Here is a 10,507-nt window from a genome sequence, read left to right as displayed (position 1 = left end):
CCATTCAAACTCCTCCATAAGTCCAGCATCTTTTGAACGAGTCTTCAGCCTCTGCTGAACGATTATTCAAATGATTTTCACCTAAAAAGCCATTATTTTTATTCAAGTAAAATCAAGATACTTTCTTTCCCAAACTCTATAAATAGGACCTAGTACCCAGCCATTATTCACCTTTTGCTCTAAGTTCAGAAGCTGCTAGTGTTAAGTGAGTGTGAGAGTGTAAACACCTGGTTTGGGAAAATCATAAGCTTAAACGTCATAAGCTTATCAAACACTTTGGGAAGTGAGGTTCTATAGTATTTCGGTTGAGGTGTAGATTGGTCTTTCAAGTCTTTGAGGTAACCAAAACTCTAGTTCATTTCTGTATTATGTTATTTTCTTTCTCATAGTCTTCTACTCAATCTCTAACCTTAATCTTCATTTTGGTTAGGGAATCTATGTTCTTGAGTACATAAGTTTCGGTAAGCATGTTTCTCAAATGGTTTAGTCTTCCCATTTCCTTCTCATCTCTTTCCTTCTTTCAACTCACTCTTGTTCATTATGGTTTTAGGAGTGTTCCAAAAAGTCCCAACTCAGTCCACATATCCCGGTAACTTTGGTAAGGAAAATAGGCAAGAATCAATATGTTATATGCTTATGTTATCTTATGTTATCTTATGTTCTATGTTGTTAAATGTGTTATGATATGTATGCATGTATGTTTATAGGCTTGGGCATATGACCCATATGACTAACAAGACCCCAAATGGGTTATGGGCATATGACCTACTTAGCAAGTAGGACCCCACTAATCCCATGGGAATATGCTTGTTTAGTCTATGGGACCCCAAGTAATAATGGCCATTATAATAAGTGTATGTTATATGTATTATGTTAAGTCTTTATGTTTCTTATGAAGTTATGTTTATGACTATGTGTTAGATTTTCCTTGCTGGGCATTAGGCTCATTCCTTTTTGTTTTATGTGCAGGAAAATAAGCTTTAGAGGCGGTAAGATTCGTGACGCTTAGAGGATGTGTATCGATGGTGAATGGAGTCAAGGGGCCGAGTGTTATTCGATTCGAGGATGTAGTTTTTGTTTTATGTCTTTTTACATGTATTTTCCGCACCATTTATGTAATGTCTTTTATTTTAAATCATGTTTTGTTTTTAAAGACAATGGGATCCCATATCCTTCTTAGTATTCTATTTATTTGTAAGTAACTCTTATTTTACAAGTTACTCAATAAAATTATGGTATTTTAGTAAAAATGTAAGTTTTATGTATAGTTTCGTTAATGGTCCAAATAGTCTAGATTAGTGGGTCATTACAATAACCAAGATAGAATTATGCTAAATGGTTATGCTAGAGTTAAGATTAATTTTCCTACTGACGAAAGTATCTTCACTGGAAGATTTGTACCGGTGGGAGGCAGAAAGGAATGGGTCCATTTGCGGTTTGAGGACATGCCTTTGTTGTGCTATCGATGCGGGATATGGGGGCATGACGAAAGAGAGTGCAAGGGGGAGATGAAGCTCGTTAAAGATAAACATGGCACTCTTATGAAACTCTATGGCCCTTGGCTGAAGAATGAGCATGGGTTAAGGCATTGTTTCGATGCTAGACTCTATGAGGGAAAGGATCGGTTGATGGATATCTCTGCTGGAAGGGTGCAGGAGGTGACCCAACATTGCCCTGTTGTTCAGATGAAGGAGAGTAATTGCAGTTCACTGGAAATATCAAATAACATGTCGGTGCCGGAGTTGATGGGGGATCTGAATAGACGACCGGAAGGGAGTAGAAGTGAACCGCCCCTTCTTTCCATGCATGCTAACGTGGGAAACCCAATCGCTTCCCCAGGAGGCACCATAAATGTTGAAACTGTTCTATTGGAGAAGGAGGAGGTGGGGGCAGCTACTCGTGGTGTTAATGATAAGGAGTGTATTAATAATGCTGAGGGTACTACGGGAATGTTAGGAAAGGCAGCTACTAAGGGGTCCACGAGGAGTAAGATAAAGGAGGATGGTGGAAAAAAGAGGGCTGACAAGGGCCCTTTTGCCGATGATGCTCTTTTTCAGATTAATGAAAGCCAATGTTTAAAAAAAAGAAAACAGGAGGAACCGTGTGGGGACACCTCTAAAGGGAATAGCTGTGGGGAGAAGGGATCAAAGGAGACTACGAATTCTTTAATTGATAATCAGTTGAATATTCTTAAAGGTAAGGTGAATATGGGCAAACTGGCTATGGTGGTTGATGAAGTGGGGCCCTTTTCTTGTGGTGGAGGTCAGGAAAAACAGAAAGCTAACAGAAGGAAAATATCGTTGAAAAATATGGCTAGAGGGGTGGGCCAAGCTGAACAGAATAGAACTGGAGCTTTTGGGGGAGAAAACAAGGTTGTTATGGCAGGGGTTTCTGATATGGGGATATGCCAAAGGAATGATGGTGCTAGTTTTTTGGGGAGTGGGTCTTCTGAGTCTGCGGATAAGTCACTCCCTTTTTTCAATTTTGTATCGGCGGGTCTTGAGAATCAAGACCGCCGGGAGCAATGAAAATCCTAAGCTGGAATGTCCAGGGAATCGGGAACCCCTGGACATTCAACGCTCTCAGGTCCCTTCTTCAGGTCCATAAACCTGATATTATTTTTATTATTGAATCAAAGCTTTCTCGTTCGCAAGCAAAGCAATTGGTGGAAAGGCTGAACTTTGAAAATTGGTGGGCGGTTGATCGTATTGGGATGAGTGGTGGGCTATTGTTATTTTGGAATTCTGATATCAATTTAAAGGTGCTGTCTTGGTCATGTGGCCATATTGCTGGTTTGGTTTCTGGTAGGGGAATGCTTCTGTGGCTTTTTTCTGGGTTCTATGGGAACCCTGAGCATTCTAAGAGGCATCTGTCTTGGGATCTCCTTGGGCGTATTAGGAACATTATGGTGGGGCCGTGGTTATGTGCGGGTGACTTTAATGAGATATGCTTCAATTCGGAAAAAAGTGGGGGGAATCGTAGAAGCATGGCGGCTATGGACAGGTTCAGGTGTGCTATTGATGAAAATTCCCTTTTGGATTTAGGAAAGGGAAACAAAGAGATGACGTGGCATGGTAGAGGGATTATGGAAAGATTGGATCGAGTTTTATGCAATTCGGAGTGGCTTGGGCTGTTCTCAGGGGCAAAGGTGGATGTTCTGGATTGGTTGTGTTCTGATCATCATCCTTTGCTGGTCTCTTTCAAGGTGCTTGAGTCGGACGATAAGTGTGGATTGGTCAAGAGGAATACGCGTTTTCATTTTGAGGAGGCGTGGTGTGAGAAAGAGAAATGCTTGGATATTGTGACTACGAGCTGGGCCAGAGGCGGTATCTCTAATAGCTCTCAAAAAATCAAGGAAAAGATTAGTAATTGTGGCAAGGCTTTAAGTAAGTGGAATAAGGAGGAAAAGCAAAAGTGGAACAAGGAAATGAGGGTAGCTAAGCGTGAGCTTTCTGCTCTTTCTAGTGCTAATGATCCCTCTAGGTGGAAGGAGGTGAAGGAGATTGAATATAAAATAAATTGTCTGCATGAAAAGGAGGACCAGTATTGGAGGCAGAGGAGTAGAGCTCTTTGGCTGAGAAGTGGAGATCGGAACTCAAAATTTTTTCACTATAAGGCGTCCGCTAGAAGGAAGAAGAACACAATATTGGGGTTGCGTGATAGTGCTGGCTGTTGGTAGAATGAGGACGCTTTAGTTGAAAAGATCATTTGCAACTACTTTCAGAACTTGTTCTCTTCGTCTAAGATTTCGGTTGATGATATGAACAAGGTGTTGGTCGGAATTGAGGCTAAAGTTTCGAGTTCTATTAACATGATGCTGGAGGAAGACTTTACTGAGGAGGAGGTTGTCAATGTTATTAAAAATTTGAACCCAACAAAGGCGTCTGGAGTGGATGGGTTACCAGCTCTTTTCTTCCAAAAATATTGGAACAATGTGAATAAAGATGTGGTTAGTGTCTGCCTGAAATGTCTGAATGGTGATGGATTTGTTGCTTGTTTGAATGAGACTCTGATAGCTTTGATTCCTAAGGTTGACAAACCTTAAAAAATTGAGCAATTCAGACCGATTAGTCTTTGTAATGTTATTTACAAGATTATATCAAAATGCCTGGCTGATCGATTGAGACTAACTTTACAGGATACTATTTTTGAAGCTCAGAGTGCTTTTGTCCCTGGAAGAGCAATTCAAGATAATGCTATTATTGGGTTCGAAGGGATTCATTGTCTGAAGAAAAATTTCTATGGAAATGGTACAAAATTGGCGTTGAAGTTGGATATGGCAAAGGCCTACGATAGAGTTGAATGGGGCTTTATTGAAGCAGTAATGATCAAAATGGGATATAGTCAGAAGTGGGTGGAAAAAGTGATGAGATGTGTTAGATCTGTGAAGTTTTCAATTCTTCTAAATGGGAACATCAAGGGAGACATTAGACCCTCGAGGGGCTTAAGACAAGGGGACCCCCTCTCGTCTTTCCTTTTTCTTTTCTGTGCGGAAGCCTTTTCGTCTTTGATTAGGAGAGCCGAGCAGGAGGGCACCATTGAGGGTCTAAAATTTGTGAAGGACAAGATCTCGGTTTCGCACCTCTTTTTTGCGGATGACAGTATGATATTTATGGAGGCAACCCAAAGAGATGTTGTGGCTTTCAACAACATTCTTAATGTGTATTCTAGGGCGTCGGGGCAACTTATAAATTTGGAGAAATCTGATGTAAGCTTTGGAAAATGTGTAAGTTTGGAGGATCAAAAAAAGCTGGCTGAGTTGTTGCGGGTTAATCTTGCTACGGTGCATGGGAAGTATCTGGGGCTTCCATCTTTTGTGGGAAGGAACAAAAGAGAAGTGTTTGAGTGTGTTAAAGATAGAGTTTGGAAGCGGCTAAAGGGGTGGAAACGATCTTTATTCTCTGCTGCAGGGAAAGAAATTCTTATTAAAGCAGTCATTCAGGCTATTCCCACTTATGCGATGAGCTGTTTTAGAATCCCAAAGAAAATAATTGATAGTCTTCATGGCATGGCAGCTAGATTCTGGTGGGGTTCTACGGAGAAAAAAAAGAAGATTCATTGGTGCAAATGGGATACCTTATGCAAGAGCAAGGACAATGGGGGTCTGGGTTTCAGAAATCTCCAAGTTTTCAATCAGGCAATGTTGGCTAAGCAGTGTTGGAGGTTTTTGAGGAATCCAATGTCCCTATGTGCTAGAATTCTGAAATCGTGTTATTTCCCAAATTCTTCAATTTTGGAGGCTAAGGGTGGTTCGAAAGGCTCGTGTGTGTGGAGGAGCCTTGTTTGGGGGAATTCCATTTTAAAGTTGGGTGCTAGATGGAGGATTGGCGATGGCAACGATGTGAGTATTTTGAAAGATCCGTGGATTCCGAGGCCTAACACTTTCAAGATCTATGATGTTCCCTTTATTCCGCCTGATCTCAAAGTCATTGATCTCAAGCGTAGTGATGGGAGTTGGGATGAGGTAATGATAAAGTGTATTTTTAATGAAGACGATGCGAAGTTGATGTTGAGTCTTCCGTGCTCTAGTGTTCAGTTGAGGGATAAGTTGCTATGGCATTTTTCAAAGAATGGGGAGTACAGTGTTAGAAGCGGGTACTATGTTGCTATGAACCAAATTGAGATGCCTGAGAACTCTGATGCTATGAATTCAAAATCACTGTGGAAAAAGATTTGGGAGTTGAGAGTGGCTAACAAAATTAAAATTTTCCTACGGCGGTTATGTCATGCATGGCTGCCCACTAATGTGTCTCTGTTTTGCAGGAAGGTGTGCTTATCCAGGGAGTGCTCTAGATGTACGATTAAGGGAGGGGAGGATGTGTTCCACGCAATTTGGTGGTGCACTGCTAGTTCAAAATTCTGGAAGCAAACAAAATTTTGGAAGTTAATTAAGAGCTGCCCTGAAAAAGATCCTCTTATCTTCCTCAATGTTTTACGGTCAAATTGCACCCAGGAAGACTTTGAATTTTTCTGTGTTCTTTCTTGGCAATTATGGAATATCAGAAATAAAATGATTAGAGGTGAGAGAGAGCCTTTACCTATTGATTTGCTGGATTGGAGCTTCAGGTACTGAGCAGATTATATTGAGACGCACGGCCATTCTTCTGGGTCCTCGGCGAGGCGTGCTGTGCAAAGATGGAATCCTCCTTCTCCTGGCTCTGTTAAAATAAATGTGGATGCTGGCTTTTCGGCAGAGAAGGGGGCGTGGAGTGCTGCGACTGTGGCCAGGGACCACCTGGGTTCTTGTGTTGGTGTCCGTTCCTGTGTGTGGGAGAGGAGTTTCTCTCCTCTTGTGGCAGAGCTGACAGCTATTAATGAGGGGCTTCGTCTGGGTTTGGAGATGGGTTTCAGGGATTTCTTTGTTGAATCTGATTGTCTTCAGGCAGTCAATCTGGTGAATCGGGCTGAGGTTGATTGCAATGATATGGAGGGGCTGATTAGGAGTTGTAAATTGGGGATTTCTGCTATTGAGTGTAAAGGGGATGGTTTTGCTTGTAGAAGTGCAAATAGGCTGGCTCATTTTTTAGCAAAGTTCACCTTGTTGAATGGTGATAGTGCGGGTTGGAACGGGGGTTTACCCTCTGCTGCTTGTTCTGCTCTAATGGCAGACTTGCCTGTTCTGTTGTAAGGTTTCTTGTTGGTTTTCTCTGTTTTCTGTTGTGGTTTAATGATAGTCTTTGATTTAAAAAAAAAAAAAAAAAAAAAAAGCTATTACCTAACATAATTAGTGGTGATGTGATGCTTTTCTACATTGAAAAATAGGTAATGATTGAACTACCATTTTTGCTTACATATTTAAATGCGAGGTGATCTAGTTTTTCCCAATAGTATTCTTCGAGGATTGTGTGTTCCATGGTTTGCGGAGGGCAGTTCATCCATAGCATGGTTCTTGGAAATATATTTTATATGGTACATTGAGATGTAACACGCAAACAGGGTAAGTACTCTCTACCCCTTACCAGTATTTCAAATTTCACACGTTGAAAATTAATACTTTTAATTTCGAAGCAATAACTGAATTTGCATAAGCATTTTTGTGTAATTATATTACTTCTCATGCTTTCTCAAGTCCACCTATTGACTTTGTCCATTATATGCATAAATCATCCATTTTCTTGTAACAATAAGCCAATCTAGCTGCACCCCAATTGTACATATTGATTTGTTCAAGACTATCTATTGAGCGTAAGAAAGACACATTCACCAAGTTGTTCTGTCTTGCAAATAAAGTTGGCCCGAGTAGGTCCAACAAGAACACTTTGATTAATATTTCTTCTTCCTCAATGGTTGTGATAATCATATTTTGATGTCTCATACAACCAACAAATTTCTACTCTTCTCTGCCTTGTACTTACCAAGGGTTGTCCTAAATATCTTTCAATTATATATATTTTTTTTATGAATTTGTTTATCAATCTTCAAAGGTCTGCCTTCGATAGCTATTCTAGTTATTGCACTAAAATCCTTTGGGGTCATTATCATCTCTCCAAGATGAATGTGTGTGTAGGGTCCCACCATTTCTCTGCGAGACATTGTATCAAAGGTAGATCTATGTTGTAGCGATTAATGTCATCTACCAAAGTTTGGAGACGGGTAAGTTGGATTCTTGCTTTAACATTTTCTGGCCATTCTTTGTACCAATTTAGAATTAGTTTGCCATCCCCTATTCCCATTATAGTGACTTGATTTTTCTAGAGAAAAAAATGGTGGGACTGTTAGATAACAATTTTTAATAAATTTATTGCCAAAAAATTTTGAATTACGAACAAGCCATTAGCAAACCATACAAAAGAATTAAATATACTAGCAAAATAAACCATTCTTTGACAAATCCATCTTACCTGGTGGGACAAATGTTCCATAGGGTATAATCTGACTGAGTCATTCCTCACCATTCTGCAATATTTATGTCCTCGTCTAATCCCATATTGTCTCTATTGTATGGTTATGTGTTCCTCTTTGGATTTTCTTTTCCTTTTACCCCACAAAGTTGGAGGAAAGTTTGTGCTTGAGAACCTCACGTTGTCCCCTCTTGGTGATCTTGTTTCCATGTTAACTTCCTTCTCCCAAACCCCAGTTGTCGAACCCCCTGATTTTGCTTCCAGCACGAGTTTACTTCACCCTCTGCCTGGTTCAGTTTTAATTTTTTTTGTTCAATTCCGGTCACCTGAAAATTCTAAATAAGAAATTATACTCCACTCCATCAGTATGTACCAATAATAAATTATAAGAACAAGAAGAAGCTATACATAAATTATATGAAAATAAATTAAGTGTTCCAATCTGCAATAAATGGATGAAAATTTCATTGCGAAACTCGGCTACAAATACTTGAAAACACTTTTAATCAATAACTAACACAATCTTAACTAGTTTCATTACAAGGAATGTATTGCACTCATGGATCTGATTCAGAAATCTCCATAATTCCCCCCATATGAAACGTGACTATAGTTTTCTTCCTTACTACAGTATTGCCTGTTCAAATTCATCCATCCTATATATTTCAAAGAAAGTTGTGTCTTCATACTATGACTAAGCCCTATCGCAGCCGTACATTGGAGGTATTAGGAATGGCGCCCTTATTCTTAATAAAGAAATTTTGACCACCCCTGTTTTCCTAACCTAGCACTCCTTTCGAATTGAACATACCAATTCTAAGCGACATAGCTGGAAAGTGATAGAATGACCTTTGCTACATAGGCTGGATTTATAAAATATTCATTCTAATTCTACCAAAGTCCCACATATGTAATAGTTCTGGTCTGTTAGTTTGGTGTAAAGCTAATCTAGTGACATGCATCTTAGCCTAATAATTTTTTTGAACCATTCACCCATAAAATGATTAATGAAAAGATAAGACAGTGGTAAGGAGAATGTAATTTGTTTGTTTATTAGGACATATCTACAATTGGGTAAATACATAGACAAATAATGTCACTGAAAACATAAAGCACGATAACCATTGCACCAGAATCTGAAGATATGAGAATACTCTTTACCTTGTTCTAATATGGTTTATCGCCATCATCGACAAACTTCAAGGTTCACCTTTCCTTTTCCTATAGAAGTCGAGCTACCGGCCGTCTATCAAATCTTCAGCATTCCAAATAAAGCGAGCAGTGGGAGAAAAATACTAGTTCCATGAATTTAATTCCAATTAATAGTTTCACATGCCCTTAAAATTAATGTCGGCAACAACAACCTTTGTTCTCAGTGCTCTGTTTCGGAAGTTATGTAGCCGAACAATTGGAAGGAAAACTGTCGTGTTATTGATGATCAATAATGGATATACTCAAAGTATCTTGTGGACAGTTCACCCATGGACCCTAATGTCGTGAGGCCAACAAACAATATGGAGATTTTAACTATGGGACTTTTATTTGGATAAGGGACTTTTTATATGCATAAGGCCATGACGACATTATCATTTCTACACCGTTTCTTATTTAATTATACCATGCCAAAACATTTCATTCATCTTCCTCAATAAGTGGTTTAACATTATTTCACCTCTGACAACATTTAACATGATAAATAATGGTAAAATAACTTCCTTCTCGTACCTTTATAAATCTTTTCTTAGCTGTGCCCAATTTTTTGATATATGCATAGCTGTATTCCCATTTTGTTTAGAATTTACTTTTCACTTCTTTTCTCACAAGCGTTCAAGAAAATTAATTCGCACTTGCATGGAAAATAATTCACAACAAGGCAACTTGTGTGAGAAAAGCGAACAGAAATGGTAATATACTTGACTGGACAGACGAGGAGTATGACGAAGAAGGTGTTGATTTTCTAGATTAATGGGTATAGAAGAGTTTTCACCAAATTTGACCGATGAAGAAGTATTTTGTGAGAAGAACTCCCCAACTACAGAGTCAATGCAGGAAGAAAATATAGCATTTAGGATTTAGACTTTTCAATTAAGGTTTATATTTTAGCTAAGTAGTTCCCAATGAAAAGAATTTTGGAAAGTTATAAGTATAAATATAGTATAGATTGTATCATGTATAATTGTTGTTATGGATTGGAAATTGATTTATATTCAAAGAAATGGCCTTAACTCATAAAACTAGAGGATTTGTCAAACATAAACAAATAAAAAAAAGTTATGCAAAATGTGTAGGATGTCATTTATATAAGTCTATATACATGTTTCTTATTACACAAAATAACATACAATTATTAACATAAATACATACATAGATGTGATTTTCATACAGAGATTCGTAAATATCACAATAGATATTAGAGCACTTATGAATACATAGAAGAATAAGACTACACCATTTGAATTCCCTAACTTTTTTCCCTAGTTAAATGCTAGGTATTGCAAGAAATCCAAATCGCTTTGAAATAATATCACAACATTTCAAGTCTTTCTCTAAACAACATAGTGTTTGTGCGGACAAGTCTCAACACATGAGAAGAAAATTCTTAGAGAGAAAACTAAGAGAGAGTGGGTGGCTAGGTATAGAATATTAGGAGTGGGTTTTTACCTTGT

The 10,507-nt window shown here is 38.6% G+C and overlaps 1 protein-coding gene and 1 long non-coding RNA gene across 3 annotated transcripts; one reads left to right on the top strand and one right to left on the bottom strand.

Moving 5' to 3' along the window:
- The first annotated feature begins 2,524 nt into the window (after nucleotides 1–2,524).
- On the top strand, nucleotides 2,525–6,628 carry LOC133832109 (uncharacterized). Its single transcript, XM_062262492.1, has 4 exons — nucleotides 2,525–3,493; nucleotides 3,680–4,030; nucleotides 4,139–6,020; nucleotides 6,078–6,628. Exons 1-4 carry the CDS (start codon nucleotides 2,525–2,527, stop codon nucleotides 6,626–6,628), a joined length of 3,753 nt encoding a protein of 1,250 aa, XP_062118476.1.
- An 84-nt stretch (nucleotides 6,629–6,712) lies between these two features.
- On the bottom strand, nucleotides 6,713–9,456 carry LOC133830353 (uncharacterized). Of its 2 annotated transcripts, XR_009892020.1 has the most exons (3): nucleotides 9,003–9,404; nucleotides 7,842–8,176; nucleotides 6,713–7,691 (listed from the first exon to the last, which is right to left on the bottom strand). It is a non-coding gene; the product is annotated as an uncharacterized LOC133830353 (long non-coding RNA). The 2 variants fall into 2 exon arrangements; XR_009892019.1 differs by lacking the exon at nucleotides 6,713–7,691 and having other exon boundaries at nucleotides 7,716–8,176; nucleotides 9,003–9,456.
- Nucleotides 9,457–10,507: the final 1,051 nt, after the last annotated feature.

The sequence above is a fragment of the Humulus lupulus genome, chromosome 4 (assembly GCF_963169125.1).
Source record: "Humulus lupulus chromosome 4, drHumLupu1.1, whole genome shotgun sequence".
In the NCBI taxonomy this organism is placed as follows: domain Eukaryota; kingdom Viridiplantae; phylum Streptophyta; class Magnoliopsida; order Rosales; family Cannabaceae; genus Humulus; species Humulus lupulus.
Note: the sequence above shows the minus strand (reverse complement) of the source record. Positions and strands in the feature narration are given on the sequence as shown.

Excerpts from the sequence above, each read along its gene's own strand:
- LOC133832109 (XM_062262492.1), top strand. The coding sequence starts at position 2,525 with ATGAAAATCCTAAGCTGGAATGTCCAGGGAATCGGGAACCCCTGGACA. Across the intron at positions 3,494-3,679 it reads ATCCCTCTAGGTGGAAGGAG|AATGAGGACGCTTTAGTTGA; the intron begins GTGAAGGAGATT and ends GGCTGTTGGTAG. Across the intron at positions 4,031-4,138 it reads TGATAGCTTTGATTCCTAAG|GATACTATTTTTGAAGCTCA; the intron begins GTTGACAAACCT and ends CTAACTTTACAG.